This window comes from Botryllus schlosseri, chromosome 1 (genome assembly GCF_051294905.1).
Source record: "Botryllus schlosseri isolate E-star chromosome 1, Bs_hap1, whole genome shotgun sequence".
Classification (NCBI taxonomy): domain Eukaryota; kingdom Metazoa; phylum Chordata; class Ascidiacea; order Stolidobranchia; family Styelidae; genus Botryllus; species Botryllus schlosseri.
This window is the reverse complement of record NC_137236.1, coordinates 27,886,521-27,901,652: the sequence shown is the minus strand read 5'-3', so window position 1 is coordinate 27,901,652 and position 15,132 is coordinate 27,886,521. Positions and strand designations below refer to the sequence as shown.

The window sequence follows — 15,132 nt, the reverse complement described above, 5'->3', positions numbered from 1 at the left end:
AAATAAAGTTTTTTGATGTCAAAATTTGCCAGTTTTTAAGTCAAAAACGCTTTCTCAGGTCAAACTACGTCGTAAGATAGAGAGTCCCAACCAGAAATGAATATTAGTAGTACAATTTTAACATTATGCGCGAAAACACCTAATTTGCGTGCGTGAGATCAGAATTTAGTCAAAATGAAGCTTTTCTAGGTCAAAATCCTCCGATTTTTAGAAGAAAAATCGCCCTAGTTATTACACCTCACATAGGTCAAATACGTGATTATTACGTCATAAATGGTGAACACATTTTTAACCGCCCACGGCGTGCGTAAATCATGTAGGTGGTACGCGAGCACTGCATAAAACCTCGAAGTGGTACGTGAGTGGAAAAAGGTTGGGAAACACTGGCCTAAACGTGCAAAGCTCGAAAAATTTCTATAATTTATTATAGCATCGATCAATATGATGATGAATTGCATATATATTGCTATCAATTTTTATTTTCTCCCTTCTCACGTAATCAGATGTAATGGCAAAGTTGAGTGATATTACCTGGGGAATGTAGGGCGCGTAAATGATAATTAAACAGCTTCGGGTGGACTTGTTGGTATGGCTGGAAAAAATCGAGTACCTCAGTGATTCGATTCTGAATCAGGAAATAGGCTTCGAGTTGAGTCGTGTAATCGAGTATCACTCATTATGATGCCATAACAGAATGTAATATGTCAAAACCATAATATGTACCGTTTATGCCACCACAAAGAATATAATGCCTGTTATCCATCTCATAAATGATACTTTGGTATTTTTTCGACCGTACCGAATTCATTCCAATTGGTGACAATCTTGTGGGATAATCATGATTTCGCAAATGTGCTTCGTCCAGTAACCTTTGCAGATTTGTACTATATGTTTCGTATGCTACGAAACCGCCAATCAAGGTTTCAAGGCTTCAACAATGAAAATTAGAATTGAAACTATAATTCTCGTTGATGAATTAACTTTCAATGGCGAAAAGCGTATAATTTAATTACTCGAAAAAAATCGCTTTTTACTACTCGACTCGAATCATCAAAATTATTACTCGATTCGGATTCGAGTACTCGAATCATATGGCCCAGCCCTACCCGTTGGTACATTGATTTTATTTCGTGACCTCCTGTCGGCTGTGTCAAAAGATATTGAAATCGCCCAGACGCACTAAACTAAAACACGCGCGCGATTTCAAATTGGTATTTCTTCACTGGCGAATAATTTTTTCCCTTGTCTTGAGGGGATCAAATTGTCAGGACAGGAACATTCTGAGCCACCCATTTAGCGGCCATGGAGAACTAAACATATATATATCGGAATTTTCGGTCAGCACAAGGGCAGTCATTTTCGGCCAAGGTTTTCTCGCTGCTGATCGTTCTGGCACAATTCTCGGAGTCACATGTAACATGGCCTAAATCGTGGCACGGTAGAAATGCCTATTCTTATAAATCATGCGTATTTTTTTCTTGTGGAAGGATACACAATATTCAATTTATCTGGCAACATTAAATCGCGCCCAGCGTGAATAAATTTTGAAAAAGTTGCATAAATTCTCAAAAAATACTCTATAATATATGTTAATTCACGAAATAATTGTGGGCCCCCTTCGAGCTCATTCCCCCATTCGAGCTCATCACCCCCCCCCCATTTTGGGACTTTTGGGTGCGGCAGTTAAGGTCCTGATTGGATCATACCACAAGCTATACTCGCCACTTGTAGCAAATATTCTTAGCCGATCAATCGGCGCCGTACCCTTTATTTGCTTAAGGTTTCTCGATTTCCTATTGATACTACATATACCAATGCTCTTCAAACGGGTGTTTCTTACACCACAGGGTGTACCATAATTTTTAAAAGTTGTACCACTCGGATGGGGTGTACAGGGGTGTACCAGATCCGCATTATAATGAACCGATGAGACGATGACTATAGCTCTTGCTATCAGAATAAATACGCCGCAGTTTATGCTTCAGAACAGGTTGACTGGATGTGTAATATCGAACAAAGTGATGTCATAAGTAAATGCTTCTCATCATTTAACCTTTGGTAATGGAATTATTAGTTCCTTTTGGAGTAGAACAGGGTGGAGTTAGCATGTGTTCAGCTTGCAATATCTGTCTAATGATTCTCGAGGAAACCACCGCTATAGCTCAGACATTTTGAATTGGTGCTTCCTGCGGCAAGCTTATAAATAGCGCAGATTACATGATTGCGCAACCAGAGGGTCGAGTCTGCGAACAACTGCGTTAGATGGGAAGCGAGTGGCGCAGTTGGTTAAACACTGCAGTCACGACACCGATGGGTGCTAGTTCGAGTCTCGGTTCTGCCATGTTCCCATGTGTCGGAGGTTTATCTGGGCTCCTCATCGCCGACCCCCTGTTAACGTAGCGTCTTGAAAAGCCTAGAAGAAGAGTGAACCGAGCTCCAAAGTCGGCAGCAGGATCCTGAAAGTTCACGCACGTAAGCGAGAGATAATGAAGAGTGGAAGTTCGCTTGCAAGCGAAAGTCGTCCTCAATACCCGAAGCAAAGACACTGAACTTTAAGAAATGCACTGTCGTGGCGCACAAATCCTGAACAGGCGATTAGCGCCACTGTCATTGATGTGTATTAATAATAATAATAATAATAATAATAATATCAATACAAACAATCCTGATGGGAGGCCAAGAAATAACAACATGCAACAAAGTGAATAATAAAAACCGGAACATGCATCATCATTAATTTTGTGCCAAAAATCTTCGAAGACACCCCTCCATCAGCTCTATGGGTTAATCTGATAACGTAAGCTGAGAATGAATACATTTTTGACAGTAATATGTGAAACGACGAAATCCATTCAAGGGGAAAAATCTTCGCGCTCGGCGCGACAACACACGTAATTCTAGTATTTTTTGGTGACATTTATACTCGCGATTTTGGTACATATAATATATATTGTGAGCTTGCTGGGAGGTTTTGCTTCTACAATAAAAAATTTACCCAAGGCATATCTCATGAAATAAGTGAAGGCACAGAACACCGCAAGGGCTCTCCGCGATTTTAAGTTTCCAGTAGCAAATTTCATATGAGTATTTGTCGTTCATGTGCCCTGGCGACTTCCCGCTGGAATGCGGACGTATTGTGCCTAATCGTAATACGGCTTTCTGCGTTATCGGTGCATTATCTAGTCAGGGGTGTACGAGTTTTAAGAAAATGTTAAAAGGTTGTACTACGAAGAAAAAGGTTGAAGAGCACTGACATATACATTAAACGTAGACCGCACATGGGCGACAACCCGTATAGTATTCGTTTTTCTTGGTAAATATTGTAAATCATTAAACCGGCTTCCGCATCTGCGGCGTATAGCCAGCACTTGTTTGTCACGCTACTAGATCTTGTCATGCTGGCAACTTCAGGATACACTAAGACGTATACACACAGAGCGTGTAGATACAGCAAGCTTTTGGAATAGAGTAGGGTTAACCTAAAATTCTCAGCCGTGTTATCTACGATTTGACCTCTTTTTGGTATAACATAAGGATGGACAAGCAAGATAGAGCTACAGTTTTGCGATGTAGAGACAGGCCGAACGCAGTATATGGATTGATACGCTGCCCCGCGTCAGTGGTTTTCCGTGCTCAGGAGCAGCATCAGTCTAATTTCATTTCAATATTGCAGCAGTGTATAGTCTCACATTGCAAAGTATCGACATTATTATTATTATTTTATTAATAAAAGCATGTTATGGTGCTTATAACAGCATGGTCTTTTGCACCACGTGACAAAAAATTCCATCACTAGCACAAGCTAACTTGCAAATACAGTACATGAAACTCTCAGTCAGGAGTCAAACGTAAATAATTATATACGGCGTCCCGATGATGTTACAAAATCGATTACGTGTTGTAATATATTGGTGTCTGTCAATAAGTTTTCCAAGTCGAATGGTATTCTCTTTCGATGCGCACGGTTTCTTAGTATTTGTCTGCGTTGTTCTAGTGTCGGACAATCCATCAAAAAATGGCGCACGTCTTCGATGACTCCACAATGGGCACACAAAGGTGTCGCAGACACCCCTATTCTGTGGAGATGTCCATTCAATCCGCAGTGTCCCGTTCGTAACCGGAATAACGTGGATTCATTTTTTCTCGATGCTTGTCTTGGAATTGTCGTGTCGATTGTAGGCTGGTATTGTCGATACGTTGCTCCCTGGTCAGTACTTTGGTATTGTCCATTCCAGATCGACTTGCAATGGCGGAACATTAACGTTGTCGCGTCTGTTAGTGGTAAATCGTAGGTCGTGGTTTCATTTGCGATGTTTGCGGCTTCTCTTGCAAGTCGATCTGCAATTTCGTTGCCTCAGACGCCGGAATGTCCGGGTATCCACGCAATTGTAGTTGACATGCTTCTATTCTTCAAGCGATGTCCTATTTCCACGATTTCATTGATTATGAAGTGTCGAGCTGAACGGAAATTGTGTACGGATTGCAGAGCACTTAGGCAATCTGTTAAAATGATGGAGTCAGCAATGTTGTTTTGGTCTATCCAATTCAAGGCACATTTAATGGCACATAATTCTGTTGTGAATGACGAGAAATTGCGGTGAGCAGCGTGAGCAATTCTCAGGTCAATACTTGGCACATATACCGAGTATCCGGATCCATTCGCGGTCTTCGACCCATCTGTGAATATAGTCACTGAGTTAGTGTAGGAAGCATCTAGAAACTCCCCGACTTCGATGGCTATCATGTCGCAAGGTGACTCGCGGGATAACGATCTCGACAGGGTTGAATCAATTACGGGAGGATGAATAGTCCAAGGGGCAATTAATAACGTCTCGTTTCCTCGGATGGTCGCATTTTGGTCGAGTGTCGAGCTTCTAGTAAAGGAATTGAAAGTTCTGAATCGGTTATTCAATAGCGTGTACATATCTTCCCAGCTGTTCTCTGTCAAGCCGTGGTTTGGATGATCTCGTTGGTGTAATAGATTCAATCGGTTTTTTAGGCACAGATACAGGTGCCTTACCTCGAGTGGCATTTCATCGCAGGTTGCCTCAATTGCACATATAGGCGTACTCACCATACCCCCACTGCACAGTCGTAATGCCTTGTTGTTGATTGTCTTGATCTTTTTCAGATACGTCTGCGGAGCGAAGAAGTATGCCTCCATTCCGTAATCAATTACAGATCTAATCAGTGTCCTGTAGAGTATTAGTAGAGTGTGAGTTGATGCGCCCCAATCCGTCCCTGTTAATAGTTTGAGAAGGTTCATGCGTTTGTTGCATTTGCCTGATATATAGTCAATATGAGATTTGTAGTTGAGTCGTCCGTCAAAAATAACTCCCAGGTACCGACATGTTACATCATTCAGTAGCATTTTGTACAGAACATGCGATCAGTCTCAGTGAAAGCTCAAATATTCTACCTGTATTTTATCATAACAACCAGGCCGATTACGATTGCTGTTGACCTTGGTAGTTTGAAGCAGACCTGGACAAAAAGACAATTCCAATTGTTTAATTAACCTAATTATGAAGAGATATTTTAATTATAATTTAATTTCTGATTTTCCTGAAATGCTACAGAAGAGCTGTATAGCGAGAAACGAGTTTGGCTTGGTGTACACGTACATTAGGGCTGTTCAAAAATAACTTTTTTCCCGGATTCCAGCCATTCGCTGAATAAATTGTCAGGTTACCATAACAAAACACTTCACACCAAATTTGGTTCGATTCTAACAAGTATAAGCCGCCGCAGAGCCAATTAATATTTTTAATTTATTGAGGAAAATAAAAAATACAATTTTCATTTTTCTTTCAGCCCCGAGAAATTATTGAGTTGTCTTCATAAACGATGCAAAACTATAATTTGACTCAATTTCAACTAGTAGCAGCGGAGATATTGGAGTTTTTCTTTAATAATTCTCAGATTATCCCTTCAAAGTGTGCAGCGTTTCTTAGGGTAACCTGACAATTTTATCAGTGAATGGCTGGAATCCGGAAAAAAGTTATTTTGAATAACCCAATCTTACATACATTTACCATTCCCGATCTTATGAGGATAAAGTCCGACTTGATAAAAGTTGAACTTGATTTATGAGATATTTCGTTCCAATTCAAAATTTTGTTCGAATTCCAACTTTTTTCCGAATTCAGTAATTTTACTTCTTATCAAATTTGGAAAAGCTGTCAGCTGTCGAGCCAGAATTGTTTGATCTAAGGAGACCGCTGTACGGCTGATCTTCCATTTGAAGTTGAATGTTCTGTTCTACGTGGCGGTGACCTGACTCCACATACTGAGTGAATTTTTCAATTGCGACCCCTGTACTGAGAACCTACGCACGGTATCTTAATGCCAGCCAATACAGTAAACAAATTCTTACCATTTCTCGTATTCTCTAGATTAGTTTCCTGCCAAGTAATCCCAATCAAACCTTGGTACACGGATTCGTGCAATGAGAATACTACAGTCGCGGAATGCACATTTGTCGTCTGGAATTGTTATCTTGTCAATCATATCCTTCCTCGTGTACTATATCGCCGGAAACACCGGAACATTGACAGTACCACGAAGCTTTTCGAGAGATAGTAAAGCGTTCAACCGAATAGTTCAATGCAACGAAATTCCCGAGATAAACTTTCACGTTCACGCCGGTGCTACATCGGGAAAGATGATCGTAGATACGAACACATCGGTGAGGATATATTGCAATCACCTAGGCGGGGATTATCCTATCAATATAAGCCGGGCATATCAAGAGAAAGATACCAACGAGCTCAATACCATATTGGACAAAGCGGCAGTTATTCATGGATCGCAAAGTAGCGCAGGTGTGCAACGAATCGCACTGATTATTCCCTTCCGGGATCGAGAGTCGCATTTGAGAATATTTGTGGGACACACGTTTCCCGTTTTATGTCGACAGAAGAACACGTGAGTGCTACATTATCGCGTCAATATGACTTTGAATGGTTGGTAGTAGCACAATACTTGCAATTTCCCCTGTGGCTTTGATCGCAATACTGAACGATCGTAGAAACGTATATTATAACGTTCTAATAATTTTTGGCTGTCAACACACAATGCACAACTTTGATCTCTCGACTGTCTTACTGTCATAGACGCTTTTCGTTCTTTTTTTACAATCGTACAGTACAGTACAGTGGTACATCGCAGGGCGTTACTTTGGGCTGTTTGGGCAAGACCCCCTAACAGCACCGACTTAGCGAAGGTGGAGGTCGCATTTTTAACAAAAATGTCTATTCAAACCCAGAAGATCGTACACAATCAGCGAACACCGAACCTACCTCTTGAATGCGAAACCCTGTTATCTTAGGGTTTCTTAGCAAAATTTACAGTAAAAAGTTGCATTTAAATATATTTTTTTTAATTATTAGGATAGGAGATACACGTTTCGTTCCGTTTCTTTCTTCGCTATTCAATCGATCATGCATACCCTTTTATATTATTTAGGTTTGAAACGTGGCAGCATGACAGCATTTCGCTGTTAGCTCCTGCAAGGCTGTCAAATCTGGTGCTTTTTCCTTTCACGGGCGGTCTGGCAAGAACGCCGAAAATTACATTTTTTCCGGAAATAATGCAATGCAGAAATAATTTCCCCCGAAAGCCAAACAGCAAAGCGATAACTCACCCTCGCCCTGATTCCTACAAACAGCTTAAGAAATCGTACTACACGAATTCAGAGTGTCTGAGACGCTGTCGGAAGCTGTGAAAAAGTTGTAAAAGATGCAAAAACTTGCCCTATTTATCAGTCGTCGTTTTTCTTTTTCTGCAGTGTATATAATATTCAATCTCTAGCGTGGCCTTTGGTTACTTTTCGTAAGAGGCAGCTCCGATTGATTCATGGTGTGCACAGCATGGTTATAAATCCTACGTGCGTAACGTTCTTTCCTACGCCAATTGTGCTTATTCTAATTTGTCAGCCCTCAATTTGATTAAAATGCTGTGTTTTATTTATACCGCGGTATAATTATTGCGTGGGCGCAGTAGTAGTGTGCTACCGTTTGAGTGTGAATTCCAGCGTTGGGATCAAGTCACTACCTCCGAGTCACAAGTCATCTCGCGTCATTCCACTTTCGACTCGAGTCAAATCAATGCACTTGATTTTCAAAGGTGACTCGAGTCAAGTCAAGTCACGAGTCAAGTCACTAATCACGTCAAGTTGAATTTTTAACGTACCAGACATCATTCAAAGTCGTTGTATTTTCCTGTTTCAAATATAGATGGGGTGCCCATTTACTCTGAATTGAATAACGAAAAAAGAGTTGATCATACATACAAAAAGGCGCTGCGCTGCTAAACTATACGCAAGTAGCAGAATAGCCCAAGTCAGCCAAAAAAAGATAAAAAACGAAACATTTGAAATTGGAAAAATGATATGGCGCAATAACCTACCCCCTGCATATCCATGATATATAATTATAAACGTATGAGCGATATTCATTCGATCTAAATCATACAAAAGGGTTGGCCAAGGTGGGCATTGAGAGCAATCTATAGAACAGATACACATTGGTGGTATATTACTTTACTACTAGTTTACGACAACGTAATCTGTAAGCTTCGATCACGGCGTTAGCGATCACTTTATTTGTGATATAAAAATAGAGGTTCGGTAAAACGCACAATCATTCAGTGATTGGTTGCACTCACAGGTCAAATAAGCGTATCGTTAACAATCCGAAGTTTTACAAGATAGAGTGGTTTCGTCGGCATCGATTACTTGATGACGTGAAATTGACTCGTCGATATTACTTCGAGTCACGAGTCAATGCGCATTTTTGAAGCGTCGAATCAAGTCAATTCAAGTCTATTCATTTATGCAAAATGACTCGAGTCAAGACAAGTCATACGAAAAAGGGGACTCGAGTCAGGTCATGACTCGAGTCATTCCAACACTGGTGAATACGCATTACTTCTGCTTACTGCTTCCAACAATTTTGACACTATCTTGAGCCCATACGAACATGTTCGGTTAGCATATTTAAGTCTAGTGTAAAGAATTGCGGAATAACGCTTGCTAGCCGGTTCAAGTGGGATCATGGGAAAGTAAGTCACTATGAACACTAAGCCATAACGAAGAACGCTTCCCGTAGTTGAACGCACGTATACATCTACACTACAGTCCCCCTACAATACGGATATTACAAACCGCCGTTACGAGTAACGTCAAACCGGTCTGTCATGAGTTAAGTCTGCAGCCGTTAGGTTGTACTGATTTGATATGGAAATCGTAATGTTTTAATTGAAGAGTACACAATTTCAAATCATAAATCGGTCAAGGGGTATTTATTAGGTGTGCCTAACTCTTTGCCTAGCAGAAACGTTTAAACTTTGTCTCTGAGCAAAATCAAACATCGACATCTGCGATGATATTTGGATCTCTGCAGATTAGTGATTATTATCGTCCTTCTGCGAGCTATATAATTGACGACCAGACGCCGAATATCTACCGACCGTTTCTCGTCTGTATGAGTCACATCTTTAGCCGTGTCGAAATTCAACATCAACATTGTCTTCTAGGTTCAGCATCTTCGTGGTCGAGCAAATTGGAAATGAAACTTTCAACAAAGGGCGCATCATGAACTCGGGATTCAAGTACGCACGTGACGTCGGAGAACAACTCAACATGCCATTCGATTGCTTTATTTTCCACGACGTCGACACGCTGATTGAGAACGATGACCTGCTGTACAGGTATATTGCTAATTAATCTGCGCATGCTCATTATCCAGTTTTAGATGTATGGTTATAAACATATATGCGTGCATGTAGTACAGTGCAGTGTACGCATACTATATGCTATTAACTCATCCTATCATATATCCACCTTGTTTGCCAGTTCATGTGCATTCGCACCAATAAAGTGCTACATGAAACCAGAACCTATACTTCAGAATTCAGAAACCCTGTTCCCGGGATGTCGATCTAATATTTCAACGGACTGGTTAGCTACTGAACAGCATTTCCATATTTGTGGGTTTCCATTTAGAGCCAATTGGAGTTAATCATCATTATCAATCGGCGATTTTCTTTCTCTATATATATTCAATCGCTAGTTTAGTTCTTTAAAACCTTGTTCTAAATTAAGGGTCGCCAATAAAAAACGCGACGAGAGCCACTTTTCAAATTTCGTTGAAGCCGCGGGCCGCATGGATGCAATATCAAGATAAAACAGGCCACACAGTTTGACAACCACGTTTTTAAAACATCGCCCCAGTACAACGCTGTGCTCTCTATCATGGGCGACGGGCATAGTTACCACAAAATAAATAGTGTTTTATTAAAGAAATATTATTAAAACAAAAAAATATATCACGATCATCACTTTCATTCTTTCCTGAACTGTGAACGACGCACGATCAAGGACGTAAGAAGGTTATTTTTTTGTCTTTGATGTTTTTGCGGCATACACACCGACTCATGAAGCACATAAACACGACGAGTGCATGATGTGGATATGCCCCTTGACAAGGAAGGTGCAGATATAGCCCCTCTAAGTCTTGCACCACTCCGCCATGCTATCTTTGCTTGTTTGTTTTGAGGTATTCATGGTGTTTGTCGACTACTATGGTCATTTACACCTGGCCGATAATCTTCATTATTTTCCGTAACTATGCCGTCTTATAGCACGGCCCACCTCTAGGCTTCTTGTAAGAAACCGCTTGCGCGGATGAGGTTGCGAGGAGGCCATGCTATCTTAGAAATGCATGAGCGTCAAGCGCAGAAGTCATGGATATCAGTGCTACCAATCAGGTCATTGGTCTGACCAGACAGGGGATCGAATCCACGACCTACTGATGAAGAAGCCGGGCGCTATCTTTTCACTGACAAAGAAATCGATATTATAGTTAGCTATACAATGTATAGTACTTGCTGGAAAAAGACTCACAAAGCTTGATCTTGTGTGGAAGCCCGCAATCGTTTTCTAGGCGTCTCGGTATTGGCAGTGTATGCACCATTGCACTTCAAGGCAATATTCCCTTTAATATCAGCTAGTTCTTCCTCCATCGAAATATCGAATGCTGTTGCCATCGCCGAAGCCATATCAGCTAATGAAGAATGGAGATGTCCGGCACGGCGGAATATAGCTTATTTTGAAGAACGACAACGATATTTGTACGCTGAAATCAATTTTAGCATTTCAAAATGATTTACGAGGCGTTTTTCCGAAATCTCAAATCAGGTCCGTGTGTTGGTTACCCTGGTCTAATGCATATATGAATATATATTTATACGTTTCCTCGTACATCATTTGTACTAATTCTAGTTAGCCGAGCATCATTTGGACTAGAATGTTGTGATTTATACCACGGTATGGTTTCAAAGGTATAGGTTCTGTTTTCTTGTACCATCATTGGGGTGTAAATAGACAATATTTACGCAGAGAGAGTGCTTGATTTTACATGTAGTCGCGTGTTATGGCTCCCTAACTATAGGACTTTTCAAAACCGTAGGCCGAATGTTGTCTTGATCGATATCATGTAGCATTGTAGTGTAAGTAGTCAAGTATGTATCAGCAATGAAAGTGTGATACTAGATAGTTATAGTTGTATCATCGGTGCCATTCGTTGCTATTCATGAGTATGCCTCGAATAGTATACGCGTGTCGTTTTCGTAGGTGTTCAAAAGGAGATATCGTCGATCACTTGTCGACGACCGTCAGCAAATTTGACTACAACACGATGTGCTGTGGCATGACTGTGGGCGGAGTTCTTGCGATGACAGCGGACCAATACGAAAAGGTAGGTCACAAACAGGATTAGTGTCCCATTGGGATGATGGTAAAAATGCAGCTATCAAGGCACGAAATCATTCCATAGTAATGCCACTCCATGACAGAGAAGCCCGTAAAATGTATCCACACATATATAACCAGCTTGATGGTGTAGGCTACTGAAAGTGTGAAAGTGTTCTACTATGAAAAGGGAGCGTATATATATTACAAGACAAGGTCCGCCGACAGGATAGCGTTGTGGTGGAGCGTCTTCATCGGTAAGTCGTTGGGTTCAATCCCCAGCCGGATCAGACCGATGACCTGATCAGAAGAACTGCTATATGTGTCTTTCGCAATTGGCGTTTCCTATTTCCGAGATAGCATGGAGGGTGGTGCAAGGCTTTAAAAGTCGTTCTAGGTTATTTTCGCACCTTCCTTGTCCAGCGGCATATTCACACCATTCACTCATGGTATGCATATGCACGATCGTGTGTATACGATTGTCATGAGTCGGCGTATCTGACACAAAAACATCAGGGACACAGTATATAACGTCCTATTCCTGCTACTATTGCATGAGATCACGCATCCACTGTGGCGTAGTGAACGTGTTATATGATGTCACGGTATTAACATCGTGTATCTTAGGGCGGGTAAGGTGTACCTTACGCCCACCCCACTGATAAAGTTGACCCGATGAAGACAGTAGTGTTGCGAATCAGCCTCGCAATCAAATTAATCAATACTTTCTATGATAGTTGAACGGATTTTCGAATAACTTTTGGGGATGGGGTGGTGAAGACGATGCATTGTACGGACGGATCAGGCAGAAAGGCTTGAGGATTGCCAGGCCAAATCCGGAGTTGGGCAGGTATCCTGTCTTATTATGCCATATTATATCTGTATAAGTTTTTGTGTGTCGCATGAAAAAACATATTCGAAGTTTCCGGGATAACCAATTTAGTATGTCTCGTCATGAGTAGGCCTACTTATCCACTCGACTGATAATGAAAGTCTAATGAAATGTTATTTTCCTGAATTGACAACTGGACTTAGGTATCATATCCAAGAGAATGCATATATTAATACTTATTTAAGATGAGCATGGATTTGAACTTGGAATAACCGTGCCAGCAATATTTGCGAAACCTGCTTAACTTTCACGTAATATATAATTGTCAAGTGACTTCCGCTTGTAGTTTTGATGATAAGCGGTTTTTGGCGATATGTCTTCAGCACATGCATTTGAGTTCATATCCCCAACGGAGAAACTTCTGCCTTCAGGCTGCGTATCGTTTCATTCTAGATTCACGATGATAGAACACGGAGTCGACAAGTTGAATCCTCATAACGAAGGACGGCTTCAAGCACTGCAAAAGTCAACAAAAGAGTATGTTATGATGGTTATCAGAAATTGGGTTATTGTTAAAGTCACACTGCGCTGTAAATATGGTGTGGTCTCAAATAAAAGTGCAATCGCCCCAAAGATCGACGTTAAGTGATCATTTATGAAGTACACCAGGGCCACTCGAGAACATCTTTTAACCACAATTCGAATACAGTAACGTTTGAGGAAAATTGTTGCTGTCAAAAGTTTTTCACACTCCCAACTTCAATTTGAGACCACATCATATATTTGAAGCGCAACGCCCCGTTATGGTTGGAATTAGGGTTTTGTAAAGCACAGTTGAATGTTTCGAACTACAACAAAATAAGCATTCGTCTTGAATATCGTGAGTTATGGCAACCCCAGAAAATGTGGAGGTGACTCCACTTGGTCGCCGCCCATAGGTTGCCAACCACTGTCATACAATACGGCAGAAATAAATTTTGACAGTGTTTCATGTCGGCAGCTCAATAGGCCTAGTCATATAAAAAAACATCGTCGTGATGTAACATTACCAATGATCTCGAAAACACCATCAACACCAAAACAGCAGGCAATTGTGATTTTAAATTTGATGAGTCTTACTGATCGCATAAAGTCGAACACTGACGCGTGGAGTCGTCCAAATGATGAATGTTATACTACTCTCTTGTCTTTCCAGAATGGATGACGACGGGCTGAATAGTTTGGACACAACTGTCGAAGAGGTTTGGATGTACCCCACCTTCGTTAAAGTCCGAGTTGATGTCGGTCGTCCGCAGTGAATTGAATTCGGCAGTCAAGCGGTTTTGCGCCAATACAAGATTCATTGTATTGGGAATAACCTAGGCTTACCATACGTCCTCTTTTAAGAGGATTTGTCCTCTTTTCTGACTTTTTTGAAAGTGTCCTCGGAGGACGCCCTTTTGTCCTCTTTTTTGAGATTTTGTCCTCTTTTTTGAAAATTTAGGTCAGATATAGAGGAAATTGCGAGTGATATGCCGCAAATTAGCGCAGAAGTGAAGCTCGGGCGGGTATTTCGGAGGAAAAGCGGTGATTTCAGCTCTGAGCGAAATGAAGACCTTTTTTTTTTTTTTTTTTTATTTTTTTTAGTCGTCCACCTAGCAATGTGGAGTGAAAAACGTGTTTTTGAGCTCTGAGCGGAAGTGATGACCTTTTTTTTTTTTTTTTTTTTTAGTCAACCGACCGCAAAGTGGGAAAAATTCACCGGTTTTTGAGAATTCTACTCCGGTTTTGTATCTTGCAAATTTCTGAAAAAGTGTCCTCATTTTGCATTTTCAAAATATGGTAAGCCTAGAATAACCTGACTGGAATGAGCAATCGAACTAGGTTGTCGGGAAGGCGAAGTAGACGTCACTAAACCATTTTTCGCAACAATACGTCATTTTGTCATTGTTGATCCGGGCTGTGGAGCCGGTTCCATTTCCCACCTACTCCAGACGTTTGCAACATACCGACTCCATCTCTTATTTCAAGGAGATGAAATCTCCATTATAAATGCAGCTATATGAACTGGAATTTCTCTATATATTATATTCTGGGCTGAGGAACCCACATGTGGTTGACAGCAACCTTCAAATTTCAACATATCTGGCGATCGATAATGGCTCACTTTCTGTCCACAATAATGTGGTCAAGCTCTCAATCATACGCCGGAAGCACACATTTCCTGTGCAGTGCTGTCATGAACAGAACTATGTCATACGATCACTGTGGAACGATGATTGGTGTTTCGTGCATGAAAATTGAAATTAGTATTCTACTCGGTTGTAACTTCATGCTTCAGTGGAAATGACGAATACGCTCCAAGTGCCAAAACTGTTGTTGTCCTGTTTATAATTCTTGTTCGGTGTACCATCATTCGATCGAGACTAATCCGTTGCTAAATATATCTTAGTCGAAGGTCATGGGGGGGGGGGGGAAACACTTTGTTGGAGGTGCGAAAACTATTATGATCGAATAGAACGTGAATCACGAACGAATCCGCAATTAATGTATCATCAGACTATATTAG

At 41.0% G+C, this 15,132-nt stretch overlaps 1 protein-coding gene and 1 long non-coding RNA gene across 3 annotated transcripts; one reads left to right on the top strand and one right to left on the bottom strand.

Moving 5' to 3' along the window:
* Positions 1–3,898: 3,898 nt before the first annotated feature.
* LOC145446777 (uncharacterized) lies at positions 3,899–5,339 on the bottom strand. Its single transcript, XR_013917347.1, has 2 exons — positions 4,555–5,339; positions 3,899–4,500 (listed from the first exon to the last, which is right to left on the bottom strand). It is a non-coding gene; the product is annotated as an uncharacterized LOC145446777 (long non-coding RNA).
* A 784-nt stretch (positions 5,340–6,123) lies between these two features.
* On the top strand, positions 6,124–14,936 carry LOC145446768 (beta-1,4-N-acetylgalactosaminyltransferase bre-4-like). Of its 2 annotated transcripts, XR_013917346.1 has the most exons (7): positions 6,124–6,927; positions 9,538–9,711; positions 11,636–11,759; positions 12,490–12,602; positions 13,038–13,121; positions 13,780–13,942; positions 14,422–14,936. XR_013917346.1 is itself a non-coding variant. In XM_080325136.1 (6 exons), exons 1-6 carry the CDS (start codon positions 6,449–6,451, stop codon positions 13,880–13,882), a joined length of 1,077 nt encoding a protein of 358 aa, XP_080181262.1. In that variant the 5' UTR covers positions 6,124–6,448; the 3' UTR covers positions 13,883–14,936. The 2 variants fall into 2 exon arrangements, 1 of the variants encoding a protein (XP_080181262.1); XM_080325136.1 differs by having other exon boundaries at positions 13,780–14,936.
* Positions 14,937–15,132: the final 196 nt, after the last annotated feature.